This window comes from Solanum verrucosum, unplaced genomic scaffold (assembly GCF_900185275.1).
Source record: "Solanum verrucosum unplaced genomic scaffold, falcon-dt-bn FXZP01000050.1, whole genome shotgun sequence".
Classification (NCBI taxonomy): domain Eukaryota; kingdom Viridiplantae; phylum Streptophyta; class Magnoliopsida; order Solanales; family Solanaceae; genus Solanum; species Solanum verrucosum.
In genome coordinates this window covers 1,506,105-1,530,529 of record NW_026020020.1, presented here as the reverse complement: position 1 = coordinate 1,530,529, position 24,425 = coordinate 1,506,105, and the positions used below count along the sequence as shown (strand labels likewise).

General features: G+C 35.8%; 2 protein-coding genes across 2 annotated transcripts in view; both read left to right on the top strand.

Moving 5' to 3' along the window:
- LOC125821071 (tetraspanin-6) overlaps positions 1-24,425 on the top strand; it is a 1,176,838-nt gene that overhangs the window by 131,382 nt on the left and 1,021,031 nt on the right. The window lies entirely within an intron of this gene.
- On the top strand, positions 7,267-16,900 carry LOC125821065 (uncharacterized). Its single transcript, XM_049500483.1, has 4 exons — positions 7,267-7,525; positions 7,993-8,850; positions 10,466-11,668; positions 13,829-16,900. Exons 1-4 carry the CDS (start codon positions 7,387-7,389, stop codon positions 16,660-16,662), a joined length of 5,034 nt encoding a protein of 1,677 aa, XP_049356440.1. The 5' UTR covers positions 7,267-7,386; the 3' UTR covers positions 16,663-16,900.

Genomic DNA, 24,425 nt, shown 5'->3' with positions numbered 1-24,425 from the left:
ATAAGTCCCAAGATATTTATAAAATAGTCCTCTCTCTAAAATCTTCTACAATGCTAGAAATTTTAAGGACCTTTCATGCAAATCCTAAAAGCTTCAAGAACTTCCATAGGAAATCTCTCTATTTCTCTAGAATATTATACTAATGACTAACCTATTTCCTATGTAATCCTTTCCACATGTGCAACTTTGTGTCATGTGGCGCTTATGTGGCATGATGATGTGGCGAGGCATCATACTCTCTCCCACCTGATGTTACGGTGACCATGACGCATTACTCCCACATAAACTCTCAAATCTTATCTTTGAATAGCCACAAACCCTCATATTATTCTTGTGTAACTTTTTTCCACCGTTCTTCCAATGGTCGCGGAAGATGATAATAGCATTTTGTCTTTTGTCACCATCAAAACTTGTAGTGGTTTCCAAGGATATCGACCCCTCCTTCTTGAGTCCATTCACAAATTGTATACCTAAAAGTTGTGCTTGATTCTGCTCATGTGGTATAGTTAATGTAGGCACTGTGCAGGCCCCTTCTAGTTCCATGACCCATAGACAATGAAGGTAAGGGTCGATCAAGGTCTGACATTGTGTGAAGAACTCTTGCCCTATAATAATATTAAAGATATTCATCTTTGTAATGGTAAAGTTTGTTATGCCTTTCCCATTTCCCAATTTGATACCAATACCATTAGCAACACCATAAGCATTTTGAGGATCAACATTCACGATCTTGATGCGAGAGTTAATTGGAGCGCGCTTGCTCCTTCTGTTCACGCACCATAACGCTAAGACTCCTCAAGTTGGTATAATCCTTAAAGTTATATGACCCCCTGCATATATAGTTACCTTTTCTCTCGGACTATGTTTTCTTTTCGATATAGCTCTGACAACCAAGTGACTTCTTATTATCAAACTTGTGGGTATTCAGAGTCTTGTGATGTTGTTGATGTACTTCCTTGCTTTTACCACAACCTTCTCCATCATTACCACTGTCATCTTTTGACTTATTGCCTCTATCTTTGTCATACTTCTTATTCCTAAAATCCATCAAAGACTCGGTTTCAACTCATCGACGTTGCAACTCCTTCTTAGCCCAATTTTGTAACCCATCCATAAAGTGGAACAACAAGTCGTCACTACTGAGGTTAGGTATTTGAAGTATAAGGGTTGTGAATTCTTTGACATAATCGCATATGCTCCCTGTCTACTTCAACTCTCGAAGTTTACGTCTTGCCTTGTACAAGACACTATTTGGAAACAAATGTCGCTTGAACTCGACCTTGAACTAATTCCACGTGCTAATAGTGCACAAACCTCTCTCCAACATCAACTAATTTACGTCTTCACCATAGCATGGTAGTCTCTGACAAGTACAACAATGTGGTGTTGATCTTGGCATCGTTTTCCCTTACATTTCCATGTCGTAAATAGTTCTCCAAGTGCTTACGAAAGTTCTCTATTTCTTGTGCATCACGAACTCCTTTGAACATTGTTGGCTTGGGAGCCTCGATTTTAGCATTCCTCGTTACGACAACATTCCTGGCAGTCTCAGTCACGCCCACATTGACATTCTCTTCGAGTACCTCTATCTTTGCCTTCATGGCATCGATAATGATCGACGCCTCCATAAGCCTGCACTTTAAGGTAGCGATGGTTTGTCTTATCTCTATCACAATTTGTGTCGCCCGTCCAAGTCACTTCAAATGCTTTCAACCTCTTCAAAAGTATGCCTCTGAAGAACGCCTAGAGTGCCTTCTACTTTCCCCAAGCGTTGGCTAAATATCTCAACGACATCCATCCCCGCATTAACCTTCATGACCCACTCTCTACTGAGCGAGACGTACTCAGGTAGGACCTCCACATCATCTTCACTCGTCTCAGTGGTAGAAGGTTCTTGGGATGTAAGTCCTTCATTTTGCTTAACCTTGAACGACACCTCCTGGTTCTTGTTGGCGGCATTCCTGTTTTTGCCATAGTGATTTTTGCTGGCAGCATCTTGGGTGACATTGGATTGAGTGTTAAAAACATTGATTTTTCTGTCGTTTGTCATTTCTTTAGTTGTAACCTGGCTCTGATACCATTTTGTCACGTCCTTAGTCCTTTACTAAGTACACGTGTGACACTTGACAACTTGCTTATGTTCTTGCACCACTTGCTCACGATCTTGCTATTCCAAGTTAGTCTAAGATTCTAGGGATCGCTAAGATAATGAAAGAAATAACATAGGATGATTACTTGGAAAGATTGTATTGTAGAGAACTTTGTTGATTTTTGTTTGATGATTTTACAAATGGATGCCCCTCTATTTATACTACTAACTTATAGGCTAAAGTGCAAATAATAATTGTTACATAAGTCCCTAGATATTTACAAAATAGTCCTCTCCTTAGAATCTTCTACAATGCTAGAAAATTTCAAGGACCTTTCACACAAATCCTAAAAACTCGAGGAACTTCCATAGGAAATCTCTCCATTTCTCTAGAATATTCTACTAATGACTAGCCAGTTTCCTATTGAAATCTTTCCAAATGGGCAACTTTGTGTCATGTGGTACTTATGTGGCATGATGACGTGGTGGGTCGTCATAAAAGTCTAATAAACTCTGACAACGCTAAGATGATCTCAAATTGAAATGAAGTATAGATGTGCAATAACTGCGAAAAAATTACCTCGTATAAGCAAAGACTTGACATTCTTGTGAGTTCCTTAGCTAATACTGAAATCGATTCTCACATCTAAGAAAAAACTCTTATTCAACCTACATGTGATCATCAGTCAATCAAATAGAGAAAAAAGAGGGGGTCGATCCATTAAATACACATAAATATCAATTTAACTAATTGAAACAATAAAATCAAATCCAACGAAGTGAAATAGCCAACTTCAAATTGGAGAGCGTCAATCAAAAGGAAATAAAGTATTTTTTAAAAAAAATATTCAATTATTTTAGGCATATTATCAAGCACCCTTGTTGCATATTTTAACATAGTTACAAACATGTCTGTAAAAAAATTCAAATTCCATTGGCAAATTATTGGTCATTTGAAATATTTTCTCTAAGAGAAGAGGCTAGCTAAGGTTTTCACAATGCGAAAAAGATCCTAAAAATCATTTTTTTAAAAGTTAATACATCTTGCATAAGTATAATCTAGTCTAGCTAAAAAACCTCACTATTAATTCAAAATAATACTACAAATCAAAAATAAACATGGAAGGAAAAAAACATATGAAAAAAATAGGACAGAGAGAAATTAGTAGCCTTATCGAATGGAGAAGACAAATGAAATAAAGAGGCAACAAGGTGCTAGTAGAAGACATGTGGCTTAATAGGTGTCACCAAAAGAGTATAGTAGAAGACATGTGGCTTAATAGGTGTCATCGAAAGAGTAATATGAAAGAGCTGCAATTATAGATATAGGTGAAATGACTACTTTATTCTTAAAATGTAATTTAATTCCCCTAAGCACACATGTTGAAATTAGATCTTTCTAATTTAGTTGTAATTTTAATTTTTCTGAAAAGTCTTCCCTCCTATTTGATATTTCAAAATTTAAAATTTCCCCCTTCTTTCAACATTATCTTTACGATCTTCCTTTCTTTTTCTATATCCCACTGTATCTATTTTCTTATTCTATCTTTTCCGTCATCATCTTCTTCTCCTTCTTCTATTTCTTTGTCATCGTTGTTACTATCAATGTTCATCCTTTTTATCGAATTCTCTCTTTGTTCTTATTTTTATGGACTATTTTGTTTTTGATTTTGAAAAAAAAAGCTTTTTAAAAGTCATTTAAAGAAATTTTGCAGAAAATGAAATAGATATGAAGTTGTTGCTGCGACAACTATGATAATTGCCAACTTCAGCGATTATTTGAAATGTTGCAATAATTTCAATAATCATTAAGTTGTTATAACTATTATTGAAATTATCACAACTACTTCAACGTAGTTATTGTAATATTCAAATAACTGTTGAAGTTACTGCAACAATTTTAGTATAATTGTAACAATATTAACAATTGTTTAATTATTTGAATGAAAGTGAGAAATGGAGTCAATCAAGGGGATGGTGACTATGACAATGAAAAATATGATGGTGGTGGAAGAGTACGAGCATGAGATGGTGATGATGATGGCGGTATTAGAAGGGTTGGGACGAAGACGACAAAAAATGATAGGGATGAGGAATATATGACCTTTGAAAGGTACCTACCCTATTTTGTTCGATGATTATGTGTGTCAGATTATTTATTTGTGATTGACATGTATTTACACATTTTGCACTTGTGTTTGGTCATGGCTTGAGTTAAAAGCAAATAATACTCATTTTTTATTTTAAAACTATTATGTTACAATTTCACTTATTTTGGACTCCAAAGGAGCATATTGTTGTTTTATGAATGAAATCTGGGTTATTACAAAAAAGTTGCACCATTTTGAAGAAGTTTTCAACTTTTAAAGAGATTTATCTTAAATTCACTAAATTCTATGTTTTATTTGATATATATATATATATATATATATATAACAACATATATCACATCATCCCATATTGTATATCATATTTTGATATGCTTACATGGATTATGACTTTCATTTTTATTATCTTCACCGTCAGGTTATTGTGAGGGTGACTTCTCGTATAACTTTTTTTTATCACATTTTTCTCTTTTTTTGTTCTTATTTTTACTGACTATTTTGTTTTGATTTTGAGATTTTTTAAATATTTAATTTTTTAATTCATTAAAAGAAATTATGCAGAAAATCAAGCAGATATGATCGTTGTTACAATAACAATTACGATAGTTGCCAACTTCAATAAATATTTGAATTTTTGTAGCAATTTCAACAATTATTTGAGTTATTATTGCAATTATCAAAGTTATTTCAACATAGTTATTGCAATACTCAAACAATTGTTGAAGTTGTTGCAATAACTTTAAGGGGAAATGATATGAAAAATATTCCAACTTTGGTCGAAATTGTTGTTATGATACCAAACTTTATGGAGGACCTTTTACCCTTTTGCACTATTTAATAGTGTATTTTAAAGGTATATATATGCCCACGTGGACACGTTATTATTTATAATGATGAAATATTTATGATGTCCATGTGGGCACATATATACCTTTAAAATATACTATTAAATAGTGCAGAGGGGGTAAAAGGTGTTTTCCAAAGTTTGGTATTGTTACATCAATTTCGGTCAAAGTTCAAATATATTTTAAACCTTTTCCCCATAACTTTAGCATAATTATTGCAATAACTTCGACAATTGTTGAAATTTTTTGGATGAAACTAAGGTAAAAGAGGAGTTGCTAAATGAGATGATGATTATGACGACGACGAAGGTGGTGATGGTGAAGGAGTTTTTATGAGGAGATGGTGATGATGTTGGCAGTATAAAAAAATGGGTGAGACACTTGCGACAAAAGGAATGAGGATGAAGAAGGTAGGAACTTTTACTAAATAATAAAACTTGAAGATTTTAAATTAACACTAATTTTTAAATTGTCAATAATCAAAATTTGTGTTATTTTTTTTAATTTTGCATTTTTTGGTCACTCTCAACTATTTTTCCAAGTTTTTTTTAGAGAGAAATATTGAAAACAGTTTTAAACTTGGTGCAAATTATTAGTTTAATTTCCGAACTATTGTCAATCTTAAAAACACTACCTACTTGACTAATTGAATATAAGTACTCACATGATCTTGCCACATGGGTGAAATACATTCCTAAATTCTCGCCAAGTTTAGAGGTGTTTTCAACACTTTTCTCGATTTTTTACTAAGAGTCTCACATTCATACAAGAGTTTGAATCCACTTGCTACACCATGTGGTAGATCGAGAGTATATTTAAGTTCAATTAGTCAAATAGAATGATGTTTTCAAGACTGTCTATAGTTCGAGAATGGAACTAAGAGTCTATTTGGCATATTGTCGTTAAAAACTGTTTATTTTTTGATTTTTAAAAAAAAAAATAGTTTTGCAGAAAAGTGTTTTTGACAAAAGTAATTTGTGTTTGACTAATTCATTTGAAAAATATTTTTAATAAGCAATTTGTTTCTGACCAATTCTTTTAAAAAAGAGCTTCTTAGAGTCAAATTACGAAAAAAGTCAAGTATCAATGTACTTTTAATACTAAGTTATTTTATAAAGAGAAACTATTTTAAATATCAATTATACAATTTTAATTAAATATATATATATATTTTCGAATTTTCAAATCAATATTATATCTTTTTCGGGGAGGGCTGAAATCTTTAATTGGTATTTTTTCTTCTTTTTTTCTAATTTTGCAAAAAAATATTTTTTTTACCTTTTTTCTTTCTAATTCTGTAAAATAATACGTAAAATGATATATAAAATATAAAATAATAATATATATAAATATAAAATAAAGTATAAATTTATTATGTAAATGAAAAATTTAATCAAATTTATTACATATGCTAATTGATTAAAATGATTATATTGGTAAATATGTATATATGGAAGAAATATTTTAATCTTTAAAAAAATATTTTTCTACTTTTTTTTAAAGAAGCATAAATTTTTAACTTCTTTCCAATAGTAGAAAACTGTTGTTGCTTCCATTTAAAAGTGATTTTAATAATTTATTATTTTCAAAAAATGTTTTTTTTCCTCAAAATAAGTAAATAGGTTTTTCAATACTTTTAAAAATATATATATTTGGAAACACACGCAAAAAGGAATAAGTAAATGAAAATAATAATAAGTATATACAAAGAATAAAATAGGGAGTGAACTTCTAATAATAAAATATAAGAATAATAAAATAAAAAATAAAATATAAGAATAGGGTAATAAATTTGAGCGGATGCAAAAGTTGAATGAATTGTGGCATAATTAGTGGGTTGAGATCCGCATACGTTCCGCGCTCTCTCTCTCTTATCTCGTCAAAAATATAAAAAATAAAAGAGAGAAATAAAATATAAATAAATAAAAAAATCCTTTTCTTCTTTCCCTCTCTTCTCTCTCTCTCTCTCTCTCTCTCTGTGTTTTCTTTTTTCCCTTATCAACAACACAAACACAAAAACACTCTCTTCCTTTATTCTCTATCTGATTCTCCATTCAAGAATCACCACAAGAAGAAGAAACCACGCTAAAAGGAAGAAGAAGCAAATGTTTTGTTCAATTTTTATTATTTTTTTTGAGTTTGTGAAACCCTAACCCTAGTTTTTTTAAAGGTTGTGCCGTGGGGTTTGGTGCAGTTTTGGGTGATTTTAGGATCTTTATTTAATTCTTCTTTCCTTTATAAGACAGGATTTGTTTGGTTTGATTTTGGTGGTTGTGGGTTTTGTTTGATTTTGTGTGTGGACGTGTGATGCAAATTAGGAGAAAAAAATTAGAGGGTAGAATTGATGCCGCCAGAGCCATTGCCTTGGGATCGGAAGGACTTCTTCAAGGAGAGGAAGCACGATCGGTGGAGGGAGCCTACACCGCACCACCACTACACTTCTTCACGATGGAATCCTGATTATCGTTCTAGAGGCACTTCTGGTGAGTTTTTATGCTGCCCTTGATCTAGGGTTTTGCGGCACCCTTTCGGTATTTCAAATTATCGTTATGTAGCAAATGGGTCGATCTAGAAATTTGTGGGTCTTGTGGTTTTTGGGTTGAAGGTTCTACTTTTACTAAAATTAGAATTAGAATTTTATTTCTTCTTCATGGTTGGATCTGTAGTCTTTCAGTTCTTAGGTTTCAGTTAATAGGGTATATGACTCAGGCAGACATAGATTGTATCTTGGGCTGATCTGGTGCTAAAGCTCTTGATTTTTCTTCGTATATGTATGCAGATCTGTGATTTTCTTGTTTTATCTGTCAGTTTATGGTTTGTCCGAAGTTTAAAAAAGCTCATGTGAAATCCATTTTTCTTCTTAATTCCCTTTTTATTTGTATCTGTTGATTTTTTCCCTGCTTTTCTTTTTACCTAATTTTATTGGGGATTGAATTTTTTTCTGCTGAAGGTCATGGTGGTAAGCAGGGTAGTTATCACATGTGTCTTGAAGAACCCGGACATGGTTTCATGACTTCTCGTTCGAATGATAAGATTGTTGAAGATGAGAGCAGTCGGCCATCTCGTGGTGATGGTGGGAAGTATGGAAGAAATAGCAGGGAAAATAGGTCCTTTGGTCAGAGGGACTGGAGAGGTGGTCACTCTTGGGAAGCTGCATCCCCCAGTGGTTCTGCAAGACAGAACGATGCTACAAATGATCAGAGGTCAATGGATGTTGTGGTGCCTCACAGTCTTTCCCATCCTCATTCTGAGCATGTTAACACATGTGATCAATCTCACTCTAGAGAGCAGCACAATAAGAGTGGTAGTATTAACGGAACAGCAAGCGCAGGGCAAAGATTTGAGAGGGAGAGCTCGCTGGGGTCAATCGAATGGAGGCCATTGAAATGGACTCGGTCTGGAAGCTTATCGTCAAGGGGATCATTAAGTCATTCTGGTAGCTCGAAAAGCATGGGAGTGGATTCTAATGAGACAAAGCCTGAGTTGCAGCTTGGAAACTCAAAAGCTGTTCAATCTCTTACAGGGGATGCAACTGCTTGTGTAACTTCTGCTGCCCCCTCTGAAGAGACAACTTCCAGGAAGAAACCGCGTCTGGGTTGGGGAGAAGGACTGGCCAAGTATGAGAAGAAGAAAGTTGAAGGTCCTGAGGATAATGCTGTAAAGGTGGGAGCTTCTATATCCGGTGATAGTGCGGAACCTGGTCATTCTCAGCCCTTGAACCTGGCAGATAGAAGCCCAAGAGTTGCTGTTTTTCCAGATTGTCCCTCTCCTGCCACACCTTCGTCAGTTGCTTGTAGTTCTTCACCAGGTATTATTCTCAAGTAATTCCTTATTTTAATGTTGTGAAATTAGATGCACAGTGTGTGGACCGAGCAGAACTTGATCTTTTATGGAGCAGAAAATTGCCAAAGGATTAAATGAATGCCAAATGAACAAATAAGAGGCTGAGAAAAGAATACTAGAGAATATGCAGAAGAATGCTGGAAAAGACGGGATCTAAGTAGTTGTTTGTGTTAAAGAGTCTAAACTGTCAGGAGCTGTTCTTTGACATTCTTTTGGGTCTGTGTTTCACTGCTTTAGCAATAGCGACAATATTTTTGGCCTTATAGCTTGTTTGGCCAGGATTTTGGGAGACCAAAAGTACTTAATTCTTAAAAGGTGAGATGTTTGGTCAAGTTTTTGAGAGAAAGAAGTGCTTCTGGCGAGTAGCATAAGCTGCTTTTTAGAAGCTAAAAAATTAGCTTTTCCCCAAAAGGACTCTTTTTGTAGAACACTTTTGAGAAACATACACTTAAGACTCACTTTTAAAAAAGCTTGGCCAAGCACTAATTGTTGTTCAAAAGTGCCTGTCAATTTTATGTGGTAAAATACAAACTGCTTCTCACCAAAAGTATTTTTTGAAGAACTCTTCTCTAAATAAGCTGATTTTAGAAGTTTGACCAAACATGCTATTAATTTGAATGTTAAAAAAAATTAATTTATGGAAAATGCTTATATAGTTTAATGCAAGTGTAATATCCTTATTTTCAAATTTTAATTATTGGGTGAAGATCATGGATTTCTGATTTGATTCAAATCGTCAAACTTCGGTATTTATAGTTTAATGCAAGTGTAATATCCTTATTTTCAAATTTTAATTATTGGGTGAAGATCATGGATTTCTGATTTGATTCAAATCGGTATTTGCAGGCATAATATGTAACACAACCTTTACCTTTAGGATACACTAATTACAAGTTTCACAAAAAATTCCAGTTACTGAAATGTTATATTTATAGTTCTTGATATGCTCTTTTTGAGAAAAACTTGATATGGTCTTATTCAACAAATTCCAGTATCTAGTGATTGACACTCTTAAGCTCTATCTGTTCTTTTTGGCTTCTTTGCTGATCCAACACATGAAGTGACTCACTAGCTTATATAACATTTTCTTTTAGTAGGGGAGCATATATTTTGCATCTTCGCTGCTGCATATCCTTGTCTTGGAAGTTTTTTTATTCTCAATGTGGAGCTTTCGAGTGCTTCAATTGTTCAAAAACGAGATAAAGCTCGTATTGCTCCTATCTGTTGTGGTTTGCCAAAGGACCAAAACATGTCTATGTTTCTTATTTATAGTGTGGTTTTGTAGCAGAATCCTAGGGATCTCCTTCCATTGACAGTATTGAGTAAAGAAAATTCATATGCTCTTCATCTTGTCCATAGTCATAGTATTGGTTTTTATTTCTCGCTGTCCTTTCTTTTCCTTTTTAGTGGGTTGATCTGAAATTATGGGTTTGCAGTTGAACACCTGGAGAGCTAGACAATTAAGCCTTTTCGGTATAAGAGATTAAGAAAAGAAAAAAAAATTATTCACAATTTGTTTCTGCTTGGCTCAGAGGATTAGTATCTAATTCACAGTTTTTGCCCATGCTTGATAATAACAGGTCTTGAGGATAAACAACTAGTCAAGGCAACAAACATTGATCAGGATGTTGGTAATTTATGTGGCTCACCCAGTGTTGTCTCCCAGTATTACTCTGAGGGATCAGGTTTTAACTTAGAGAATTGGGATCTTGCTCAAATTTCCAATTTGAACTCTTCAATCAATGAATTGCTACAATCAGAGGACCCAAATTCTGTGGACTCTGGTTTTATGAGATCAACTGCAGTTAACAAGTTGATAGTGTGGAAGAGTGATATTACTAAGGCCCTGGAAAAAACTGAAGTTGAGATTGATTCACTTGAGAATGAACTGAAGACATTGATCTCTGGACCTGAAAATAACCAGCTTGTTCCATCTGCTTCCTGTTCTCCACCAAAAGATTGCTATGCAAATTCTCATGAAGATCAAGGCGCTACTTCTAATACAGCTTCTAGACCTGCTCCTTTGCTAGTTGATATACCGGATGATTTGATGGGAGAGGAAGAGGCTAATATACATGGTAATGAGCCGACCGAGGTGAAAGTAGAGGACATTGATAGCCCTGGTAGTGCAACTTCAAAGTTTGTTCAATTGCCCTTGGAGAAAAGTGTGGAACCTGTTAATGCCATGAGACATGGTGGAATGTTGATTTCAGATGACAGTAAGTCTAGAAGATTGAATGTCAACATGTGCAGTTTCACTGAGGAGAAGGCTAAGTCTAGAAGTTCAGATGTAAAGCTATGCAACTTCAATGAGGAAAAAGCAAGGGACACAATTGCTTGCTGGGAGAGCTCCCAGCCAACTGCAAATTATTCTCATTCCGCTTCTAATGGCAGTTCGAATTGTGGAAAAGATGCTTTATATAATTTGGTAATAGCTGCCAACAAAGATTCTGCAGAAAGAGCATTTGAAGTATTTAAGAACCTACTGCCTGCCAGCAAATGCAGTTTTGATTTTTCAAGAGCTGTCAGAGGCTCTTCGTTGCAAATTGATCCTGCGGTTAAGGAAAGATTTGTAAAGAGGAAGCAGTTTCAACAGTTCAAAGAAAAGATAATTGCCTTAAAGTTTAGGGTACATCAGCACCTTTGGAAGGAAGATATTCGCATGCTTTCCATTAGGAAGTTTCGTGCGAAGTCTCAGAAAAAGTTTGACTTCAGTCTGCGCCCTGTGCAGATAGGACATCAAAAACACCGTTCCACAATTCGTTCACGATTTTCTGCTACTGGTAAGTTATTTCCTTTTATCTTCTCTGTACCATTAATCCTTTGTGCTCCTTTTCCCTCTCTTAATATAGCCCTTAATTAGCTTAGTTGCTATGTTATGAGTGCGTATTTTTAGGTGGAAGCATTATTGTTATATAGATTAAAATTCTGAAATACCGAAGTGGAAGAATTTTCAATATCTGGATTTTTGGTCTTTTGCTGTACCCTTACTCTCTTCTTACCTCAAGTTGGTATTACTATCTTTTGAGTTGAATTGTGTTTGTGCTGTTTTTATTCAAGGTTTGGGTGCAGAATTCAACATTGTGATCCAAAGTTAAGGAGTAGTTAGGTGAATCAAACTTAAGCTCTATAAGTCTTGATGATTTGGAGCGAAGTGAACTCAATTTGTTGTTCATAGCCTGGGAGTAGTCAGACATAGTTATAGCTCATACTAACCAAGAGTGGAGGTAGAGGAAGAGAGTTTCGTGCTCTGGTCCTTTTTTGTAAATGTCATGGTATTGTCCTCATGAGTTGAACTCTATTTTTAAAATCTAGATTGAGTTTCGACTTCAAGTTTCAGTCTCCCGTGCATGTGCCAGCTTTGTAGAAAGAATTGCTGTTCAATTTGGTAACTTCAAAATAATGTAAGGGATGTTTTAGACTTAATGTGGTTCATGTAGTCTAGCTTTAATTAAAAATTATTGTTGCCCAACTTTTGCTGTAAGGCCCCTCTCTACTGAGAGGGAAGTTCTCCCCCTTTTTTCCTTCTGAAAACTTGTTTTGTTATCCTAGTTCAGTAATTATACCCATTTGCTTTTCAGTTGGTTTATTAAGTTCTATTACAACAAAAACTGTCACCATTCTAAACAAGTTGGTTGGCTATATGAATCTACCACGGACCATATTCCCCATTTAAATTCATCTCAGGCAGAAAACATATAGAGTAAAAGTGAAAAGTACTGGAAGTTCTTTACATGTCCTTCTGGCATAAGACTACCTAATACCTAAGTTAAATGCATCCCCTGCCCCCCCGAGAGTTCTGTTGCTTCTAGTATGCTGACTGCTGCATGACTAATTAGAAATCTCTATTGGGAGGGGACCTCAACCTCATGCTTTTTTTTTTTTTAGGTTGGTCATTATGCCAGTTATCTTTTTGACAGCTTATTGAGTTGTCTCGGTTTTGTTGACTGTTGCATGACTAATTTATGGTATCCAAGTTGGATTGTGTTGGACACAACTTTCTTTGATTTGAATTTATTTCACCTTCTCTTAAATCAGCAATAATCCTACTTTTAATCATGTCTGATATAAGCGAGGTTACTTCTCAAATTTGATTGTGGACGCTTGCAATAAATTTCAGAAGGACGAGAATGGCATGTACTAAATGGCACTTTTGATCTTTTTGTTTGTAATTTAGTTATCTGCAGTCCCCGTGTCCTTTTTTTACTTGGGTTTGATGCACTTGAGCTGAGGGTCTTTCAGAAACAGCCTTTCTACCCCCTCGAGGTAGTGGTAAGGTTTGCGTACACTCTACCCTCCCTAGACCCCCCACTTAGTGGGATTTCACTGGGTATATTGTTGTTGTCGTAGTCCCCCTTACTGTTTTTTTTTTTTTTTTGGTTTTCTTAAAAATGTTTTAGGAAGGTCAGTAGTATTTAAGTAAAAGGATTGTAAGATGTTTGTATGTGTTTGTGATTATTTGTAAGTTTGTTTCTAATTAAACTAGCGCTTTAATTATTGGTCCCAAGGGGATGACTGGGGTTGGTTGACTGGTTGGGGCATTGAAGTGATGACAACATGCATAGATAGCAATGTGTTTGTGATTATTTGTAAGTTGTTTGTTTCTAATTGAACTAGCGCTTTAATATTGGTCCCAAGGGGGGGATGACTGGGGTTGGCTGACTGGTTGGGGCATATAAGTGATGACACCATGCATAGAAGTAACAACCTAACAAACCCAGTTTTAAATCCCAAATAATTACACGAGAGATCCCATATGCACCCGGCTTGGATACCCTTCATTTAAAATAATTGCTACTTCTGTAATATCTGCTTCTTCTGAAGTCTGTATATATGTGTGGAGCTGTTTTCTTCTTTGGCTTTAGCATACCTAGTGTCTTCATTTGCCTTCATGTTGTCTTCTTTGCAATACTGATTTGAAAAAATGTTTTTTGCCAATGCAGTTGGAAGCTTAAGTCTGGTACCGTCATCTGAAATATTGAACTTTGCAAGCAGGCTACTCTCAGAACTTGGGGCAAAGGTCTACAGGAACACATTAAGGATGCCTGCTTTAATTTTAGATCAGAAGGAGAGGACAATGTCAAGGTTCATTTCAAAGAACAGTCTGGTGGCAGATCCTTGTGCTGTCGAGGAAGAAAGGGGTCTGATCAATCCGTGGACCCCTGAGGAGAGAGAAATCTTTATTGACAAGCTTGCTACCTTTAGGAAAGACTTCAGGAAGATAGCTTCTTTTCTTGATCACAAAACAACTGCTGACTGCATTGAGTTCTATTACAAGAATCACAAATCAGATTGTTTTGAGAGAACAAGGAGGAAACCAGATTACTCTAAACAAGCAAAAGTTTGTTCAGCAAATACCTACCTTGTTGCTTCTTCTGGGAAAAGATGGAACCGTGAAGCTAATTCTGTTTCTCTCGATATCTTAGGTGCTGCATCAGCAATTGCAGCTAATGTGGAGGATAGTATTGAAATTCAGCCAAAGGGTATGTCAAAGTACAGTGTTCGAATGGCCAATGAGTTGGAGAGGTCAAACAGTCTTGATGTATGTCAGAGTGAAAGAGAAACAGTGGCTGCTGATGTTTTGGCTGGTATCTGTGGATCCTTATCATCAGAAGCTATGAGTTCTTGCATTACGAGTTCAGTTGATCCTGGTGAAGGGAACCAGGAATGGAAGCACCTGAAAGTGGGTTTGTCGACCAGATTGCCCCGGACTCCTGAGGTTACCCAGAGTGTTGATGATGAAACCTGTTCAGACGAGAGCTGTGGGGAGATGGATCCTACTGATTGGACAGACGAAGAGAAATCAACCTTCGTCCAAGCTGTGTCAGCTTATGGAAAGGATTTTGTTATGGTCTCAAGATGTGTTGGAACGAGATCCCGTGATCAGTGCAAGATCTTCTTTAGCAAGGCTAGGAAGTGTCTTGGATTAGATAAGATTCTTCCTGGATCTGGCAATTTGGAGAGGCTTAATGTTAATGGTGGAAGTGATCCTGATGCTTGTGTTATGGAGACTAAGCTGTTGTGTAATGAAAAGTCAAGTTTGATGTTGGAAAATGTATCTGATTTATGTATGGATGCAGGGATTTTAAAGCCTGATTTGACCAGTTCTGATGACAAAGACGAGGCTGGAGAACTGGATTCTGTAGATACTGAACTTGTGTCTAAGAATTCAGTTCAGGTAAACTGTCATGTAGATAAGCAAGAGGTGGAGTTTAACAGGGACTGTGAGATTCAGATTGGTGTTTGTATTGGAAGTGGTCAAGGGGATGAGAATATGGTTACAGTTTCTCGGGAAGGTGTTGAAATTGATGGAGATGCCTCAGAGATTGGCCTGCCTTACATACCGTGTGAAGTTTCTGCCAAGCATTTAGGGGAAGAAATCAGGGGAGTAGTTTCTTCGCCTGAACATGTTTTGAAAAATAGAAAAGCAGAAATAACTGAAGTAGGTAGGTCAAACTGCTCTTTGGAAGACAGAAAGCCCAATGTGGTGTTGTTTGGGAATAGTTCTCGTCTTGCTGCTGCTAGGGGAGGGGGATTATGTCCTCTTAATGGATCCCGGAATATGACTCAGTTAGAATCTGATTCTGAGTGTAAGCTAGATGTGAATTACTTGGAAAGCAATATTTCATTTCAGAGGAAACAGATGTCTGAAGCTTCTAATGCTGATAAATTATCAGAGCTGGAACTTGAGAATGTTGGTGATAAGCAGTGTGAGAATGCTACTCAGTCAGCTGAGCAGCCCTTGTCGAGCACTTCACGGCTAGCCCAGGTTGAATCCTGCCAGATTCTTGGCAGCTATTTATTGGGAGAGTCTGCTCTCACGGAGAATGGAGATCCGGGCTGCAGAGCATCGGCTGCATTGCAAGAAATCCAGAAGGTGGGTAGGAATCTACAATTTGATACATTTTCTACAACTGGTTGCTTTCTCCAGACGTGCAGTGGTACAAATCGCGGTGGTTGTTCCGTTTCTGATCTGATTCCCAACCGAGAACAGACAGGAAGTAGTTCATCAATTGTGGAGAAACCTTGTGGGAATGGCGATGTGAAATTGTTCGGACAGATTCTCAGTAAACCATGCCCCAAGGCAAATCCCAGTTCTAATGCAGAGCGGAGTGATGGTAGCAATCAGAAGTTGAAAGTTGGTAGCGATTCCTTTAGTGCAAGTCATAGTTTAGAAGGCAATTCAGCCACTGCAAAATTCGAGCGAAATAACTTCCTGGGTTCTGAGAATCATCCAGTGAGGAGTTTTGGTTTTTGGGATGGGAATAGAATACAGACAGGGTTTTCTTCGTTGCCCGATTCTGCTATCCTGCTGGCTAAATATCCTGCGGCATTTGGTAATTATGCGATAGCTTCCACCAAAATGGAGCAGCCTAGTTTGCATGGGGTTGTGAAGACCGCTGAGCGGAATCTGAACAGTCCCCCTGTGTTTGCAGCAAGAGATTCAAGTAGCAACAATGGAGTAGCAGGATCAGATTATCAAGTGTACAGAAATCGAGATGTGCAGCCTTTTACTATAGAGATGAAACAGAGGCAAGACGCGGTGTTGTCTGAGATGCAAAGAAGAAATGGGTTTGATGTTGTGGCTGGTATGCAACAACAAGCAAGGGGGGTGGTTGTTGGAAGAGGAGGGATTCTGCAGTGCACTGGTGTTGTGTCAGATCCGGTGGCTGCCATAAAAATGCATTATGCGAAAGCTGAACAATTTAGTGGGCAGGCGGGAAGCATCATGAGAGAGGATGATTCTTGGAGAAGTAAAGGGGATGTGAGCAGGTAGTTGATTGGAAAGGAGGCCAGAGTGTGGTCTCCCTGTGGCAAGTGTCTTTTTGCCAGAATGTACAATAGTTTTTGTAAGTTTAATCCAGGAAACCATAGGGCAGTAGACTAGATGGTTACAGTTGTTGCCGTCTTTTTGGTTACAGAATTCTAGGGTCTGTAATATTTGCAAGTAGCTTTGTATTTGTTGTATTTGATGGGGAATACAGCAATAAATTATCAAGAGTTTGGTAGGTGGAAGAAGTTAAGTAGCATTTCGCATTTTTGATGTTCCAATTTTTCCCCCTTGCCCTCCTGTTTTGTTATTATTGTCAAGTGGCTGTTTATTTTGTTGTGAAAAAGTTGTAAATCCAATGACATGCATAATATTGTTATTGACAGCTGGGCTCAAAAGAATAATTAGCTTAAAAAAATAGTAAGAGGAGGGACTCTTTTTTCCAAGTCAGGTCCCACCTCACCTATTAGAGTGATGTGATGGTGATACAAAGCTGCCCCCAGCATATGCTGTAAAGATTCCACTTTTGTTTCTTGTTTTTTTTCCCTTCTTTTGACCAATAAAAAGATTTAGGTTATAAGTTGGGAGATATTGTAGCTGGAGTTTGGCTACTTCTTCTCGTGTTTGAAGGATTGCAGAATCCATCTCTCGTCTAATTTACATTATCTGAAAGATGAAGTAGTATACTTTGAATTGAGACATCTACCAAGGTAGCCTTGTTTAATTCAATTGTCAAACACGATCCTCTCTGACACTGTATATTAGCCAAATCTGAAGCATTGTCAATCGGAAAATGATGAGTAGATGCTTAAGTAGAATAGGCTAACTTGTGATTTAATGGGGTTGGGTTAAGATCTTTGGAGCCTATTTAAGAATTTTTTTTAGACCGGCTCAGTTAAGCCTGCTAGTCTATAGGGCTTTAGCAATATGGGTTGGGCCGGCTTGTGGGCTAAATAAAAAAATAAGTAAAAGTTGCATAAATCCCGTAATGTTAAGAGCTAATTACATCTTGTTCATATTTTATTTAATTTATTAAAATCAAATCAAATAAAATATGATATATATTTATTGGTTTTGGTTTGATTTGGTTCGGTTATTGAGTTATTAACCATACACAAAAATAAAAGAAATAATTCATTCAAAGGGAAAAAAAGAATAATTCATTCAAGAAGCAAAATAGTTAAAATGTCTGACATTACAAAACTTTCGATCACTAAATTTAATATGAATCAAACTTCAAAATTCACCACTTTTCGCCTAGACAAGGATGAGATAGCCATATTCCTAATCTCACCATAGACACTCATATACATGAAATCAAAATGATAAATGCTTTCGTCTTACGCATATTTACTTTCATAAATAAATTTTGATGAAAGCATCATGTTGAGAATAGTTTTGAGAATAATGCTATGCTGTTACCTCATCCATATCCATCACACCACTTACTAGTGCCTGATATATCTTGCAAATCTTCCTCATTGTATTGCACTCTGAGTTGGTGTATCTGTACAAGTAAAATTCAACCATCAATGATAAAATTTCTTACAAGACAAAATATGTGTTAATTATAGCAGAAAAGTACAGGAAAGGGCACAACTTTCAAGAAGTAAATTGGCTCGTTTGGGAGTTCGTCTGGTGGATTCAGTGGATGGTGGAGTTATTATTCAAACTGGTTCAGAATCCTCTCATGTGAGGATGTTAAGGCAAAGCAACATGATGATCCAACCTAGGTTGAATTGAAGGAAGCAGTCATTAGGAAGACTTTTAGGCTTTCTCCAAAGGGGATATGGTATGCTTAGTTATCAGAACCATTTATGTGTCCTAGATATCGATGGATTGAGGCAGGAGATTCTATCTTGGTATTCGATTCATCCAAGGGCCACTAAGATGTACCGTAACCTATGACAAGTCTATTGATGAATGGTATGAAGAAGGATATTGCAAAATTTATGGCTAAGTGCCCAAATTGCCAACAGTTAAGGTTGAACATAAAAAATCAAGATGTATGACTCAGGAAATCAACATTCCTACTTGGAAGTGGGAGTATTTGAATATAAACTTTACCACATGTTTGCCTAGCACGCGTCGATAATATGATTCAATATGGGTGGTCGTAGATCGGATGACTAAGTTAGCACACTTCCTGCCAGCTAAGACATTGTCACACCCTGAGCCTATACCCTAAACATGGCTGGTACTCGAAAATCATTTCTGATCCCTAAGCGAACCCTTGGGCTGACTGAATACTTAGCAGAAGACTAACTCAAGCATACATAAGTTTAAATATGAAGAACATTTAAAAAAATTAGCTGGATCTTAAAAGTGTCTAAAAATATTGAATATAAATGTTAAAAGTTTAACAAAATATTTGAAACTGAATACTAAGAGACTCTCTAAATTTGCCTATCTATGAAGCCTCTATTGTCTAAAGATAGGTGTCAGAACAAGACCCACGACAAACCTTAAAATGCTACTACTACTAAAGCGATAAAACTGGAGTCCTCCGAAAGAAAAGAGACCTCACCAAAAGATGACGAGTGGATGGTGTGATCTCAACGAAGTGCTTGTTAATGATCCTGAAAACCTGTATCTACATCATAAAATGATGAAATATTGAATGACGTTAGTACATAGAATGTACGGTATGCAATAAAGCTGAATGAAACTGATAATTGATCTGAAGGACTGAAAGTAACTCAACTGAAGTAAAGCATGCACGTGAAGTAAAATCATTTAAGCTTGACACTATAAGATGCAATGATAGCAATTACTGAAATATAAATATTTTACTTTATTAGGGAATTTTTCAAATCGACAACCATCACTATGAGCCTTGTGATGATAAAATGTCTTACCCACATTGGCAGAGCCACCCTATACCTTGTCGAAGTATAGAACACAACTTTAACTTATGGATCTACTAAAATCCTTCTAGAGGCAGGTGAGGAGTTGCCCGTCTTGCGGTACGATCCTATATACGCTAGCGACGTAGGTTATAAAGTTTGAGTTATCTTTACTCTTACCCAAATCGGTGCCCAATACTATTTAAAAAATATATACTCTAATGCTCATATAAATAATCACTTGAGTTGAGTTAATACTCAAAAGACCCTCTTTATGGGGATAACTGAACTTTACTTTATCTATATGAAATGCTTCTGAAAACTCATTATGCTTTTGTGGAAATAGTGTTTTTTACTCAATATAAAATAATACCTTTGGGATCATTAAAGTTCCCTTAAAACTCTTCTCAACATAATGCTTTAATGTTACTCTTGGACTCTCTTTAAATTCCAAAATCAATGCGAGGAAAATAATTTTACAAAGGCTTTCAACAAAATCTCATCAACTAGGGTTCATGTGAAAATATAAGCATGAACAACAATCAAGGATATCCATGTATAAAATATTATAATCTCATAATTAAGAAATCAGAGTTGGATTAATAACACAATTTGAATTCAAAATTTCATGGGACTTCGGAAAGAATATTTGATTCAACTCTTATTGACTGAATTTAGATGTAGTGTGTGAGGAAAAACTTAGTCCAACACTATGAATAACCTTACATACCTGCAAGAACGAATTTCTTGAGGAAACTTGAAGAACTTGAAGAAACGCTTGAAAACCCTAGCTTTCTCCTCTTATATTTTTGCTTTAAGTCTAAGAAGTGTGTATGTTAGTGTTAGGGTCAAACTAAATGATAATAACCTTAATGAGGTGTAAAAATATTGGGATTAGACTTAGAAGGGGGTAAGAATAGACTAAACTAACCCGATTTCAAACTGTTGGATCGACTCTACGAGCACCATGTACGATCCGTACAAACTTTTTCGGACCTTACTGATCAACCGTAGGTAGAGAAATGGTGACCAACTTCTGAGTCACTTTCTACGGACCCCTTCATATGGGCCGTGGAACCTTCTATAACACGTAGAACCCCTGGTGCAAAAATCCTATAAGTCCATAGCACTTTCCCCGAACGGATAACTACGGTCCACATGTCCTTCTACGGGCCATACTGGATAACCATAGAAAATATATTGGGCTCAACTTTCTACTGACTACGAGCTAATAACTACGGTCGTACAAGCCATCCATAAAATCTCAAGATGTGGAAATTTCACTAAGTTTGAAAACTGTTCTACGAGCCTCCTCTACGGACCATACATCCTCTTACGGTCTGTCCTGTTGATCCGTAGAAAATTATATGGGACATAATATTTTTCAACTTTCAGGACTCAACCCACGATTGGTTCCTATGGTCCATATATGGGCTCGTGGAATCAGTGCATTGACAACCTTTTACACTTTTCAATTTCCACTCGAGTTTCTATATACGGGGTGTTACAAACCTCTTATTCAATCGAGGATTATTCTAGACTTTACATCCGAGAGTTGGTGAAATTGCATAGGGTTCCCTTATCCATCATCTCAAATAGGGGTACTCAATTCACTACTCAGTTTTGGAAATTGTTTCAAAAATGTCTTGGTACTCAGGTTAAGCTTAGCACAACTTTTCACCCACAAACATATAGTCAGGTCAAACGTATTATTTAAATTTTGGAGGATATGTGGAGATCTTGCATGATCGACTTCAAAGGTAATTGAAATGATCACGTACCTCTAATTGAATTTGCTTATAATAACAGTTACCTCTCCAGTATTCAGATGACTCCATTTGAGGAGCTTTATGGTAGGATGTATAGATCTACTATAGGGTGGTTTGAGGTTGGTTAAGTGGCTTTGATAGGTCCTGAATTAGTTAATGAGGCTATGCAAAAAGTTCAACTTATTAAGGATAGGTTGAGAACGACTTAGAGTAGACAGAAATCACATGCAAATGTGAGGTGAAGAGAGCTTGAATTTGCGTTTAATGATTAGGTATATCTAAAAATTTTACCTATGAAAGAGGTGATGAGGCTTGGTAAGAAAGGGAAATCTAGTCCCGACGATGTAGGTCCTTACCAGATTGTGAGACATTTTTGTAATGTGGCCTATGAGTTAGATTTACATGCAGAGTTGACATCAGTGCATCCGGTGTTTAATGTGTCCCTATTGAAGAAGTGTATGAGTGATATGACATCAGTTGTGCCCTTATAGAGTGTTGGTGTGAAGGATAGTCTCTCTGACGAAATGGTCCCAGTCGAGATTCTCGACTGTTAGGTTCGTAAGTTGAGAAATAAGAAAGTCTCTTCAATGAAATACCTATGAAGGAATCAGTTAGTTGAGGGAGCTACTTGAGAAGTAGAAACAAATATGATGGCCAAGTACCTTCACATTTTCACTCTAATTCTGAAGGATTTTAGGTCTCTATTGAGACAATTCTCCTCCATTCGATTTTTGGTCTACCTTGTTTCTTTTTAACGCCTTTAGTTGTCCTATTATATTGTATATGAAATAGCATATTTGGAGGTCTACGTAGAATATATAACCAAATGCTTGAGCTAGTTGCACCATCTGTTGTGATTATTTGTAACTTTTTCTAATGTTGCATATCCATCTTAACATTCATATTTCTACGATACTCATCTTATGAATATGTTACATTTAAGAGACCCTACATTCACTCAGTTATGACATTGTTGGTCTCACAATTGTCTATCCCCTCCCCCCCCCCCCATATATATATATATATATATTTATATATATATAGCCTTTCTGTATTCTCATTGAATTCTTCCTAATACCATATACGCCTATGAAATTGAGACAAAATAGTGAATTAGTACATGCTTGTGCAAAATTAGTTAAAGATAGAGCGCCAAAAGCTCACAAGGTTTTTGCTGAGTTTTACTTCATTCTCTTTCTTCCTTTGTTGCACCCATTTCATTGTGATGGAGAACTAGTAACTTTTTTCTAATTCCACGTTAAAAACACATACGAAGTAAAAGACAGCATCAACAACTCAGAAAAAAATAATCAAAGTTAAAAATGACAAAGAATCAAAATAACATACCATAGGATGCAGAAGGACTATAGTACACGTGTTTATTTATCAGTAATAGAGCTCAATGGTATAGTACAATTTTCAATTCTCTTGGTAAAACTCTTTTATGATAGAGTTCAATGGTAAAGTACAATTTTCAATTCTCTTGGTACAACTCTTTTATGCTGAAAATTGTACTTTAATTATTTTTTTTCATTCCTCCTATTCTCACTCTTGGTGGAGAATGAGAAGAAGAGACTTTGAAATTGAGGTATGGCATTTTCGGAGAGTACGAGAAAATTAATGGAAAATTAGAGTTTCGAGCTGGTGCATCAATTTGGTGATGAAAATTTTCATTTGGCTATTGAAATTGGAGGTAATTTTTTATTCTAATCATAATTTTTTGGGTTTTCCTTCCAGTTTTTGGGTTTAATTATGTTACTTTTTCTGAGTTGTTGATGTTGTCTTTTACTTCGTATGTGTTTTTAACGTGGAATTAGAAAAATTTACAGGTTCTCCATCACAATGAAATGGGTGCAACAAAGAAAGAAAGAGAATGAAGTAAAACTCAGCAAAAACCTTGTGAGCTTTTGGCGCTCTTTCTTTAACTAATTTTGCACATGCATGTACTAATTCACTATTTTGTCTCAATTTCATAGGTGTATATGGTATTAGGAAGAATTCAATGAGAATACAAAAAGGCTCTATGAATAAAATCCCTAAAGGTTAGTACTACATGTCAGCCGATAGTCACTTTTGGTGATTTTTCTGCCCCTTTCTTTCTCCATAATTTTGTGTCGTTGATAAGTTTATGAGAGATTAGACAACCTTTTTCACTTTTGTGATTCATTATTTTCTTTTTGTTATATATTCTCGACTTATTATTTAACTAATTCTTGATCAATTAAAATCGGTTTGGTTCATTTGCATTCTCGATTAGTCGAGTTGAATTCAATTAATATGCATTTCTCAATGTTAATGTACAAACATTGAGATGCAACACAAATATTTTGCATTCTCACAAGTCACATGGAGAAAAAGTATGAACTCGAGGAGAATCTAGAGCATAGTTCAAACATTGGTCCTATTTGAGAAAGAAAAAGTAAGAAAAGAAGTTGTCACACAAAGAACATCCGGTCAAAATGATGTAGACTTCATAGCTGAACATTAATTAGGTATCGACATTATCGAACATCTATTGCAACACTTCTTTTGATGAAGTAATAGATTTTATAGAAAGAACATCAAGAAGATGCAATTATACCAATATTGAACATCTATTGCAGTTTTTTATACAACTATTAATTGGGTTGCAGCTTCCTGGTGCCATACAAATAGGGGTGTAAATGTGCACTTTTAGGATAGAGCTTGTATGAGCCTATGTTTGTGAGTCTGTGCTTGACACACTTGGTGTGATGAGGGGACAAAGACATTGTTTGAAGTTATAAACACCAAAAAGTCCAATTATTTGAGCTAATATTCATAAAATATTTTATGTGTGGACATGTTAAAGGAGAAACCTGATAAAATTTCATACCAAACTGTTTTCCATTAATTTTTATCAGTAAGTGAGGCTATGCTTTGCCACTAAAAGTTCAGTTAAATGAATAGTGAGATAGTCTTTTGTAGTTCTGCTTTACATGAAAGTAGATAGTCATTTGTCTTTGATAAACATCTTTACTTTGTAATAGTAAAAACAAATTGATGTCAAGCTCATAGTTACTCTTTCAAATAATTTTATATAGAACAAATTGATGCCCAAAACATGACTAATATTCCAAACTATTTAATACATCTAAAATAAGTTTTTGACACACAAAACTTGATTTTTTATTTT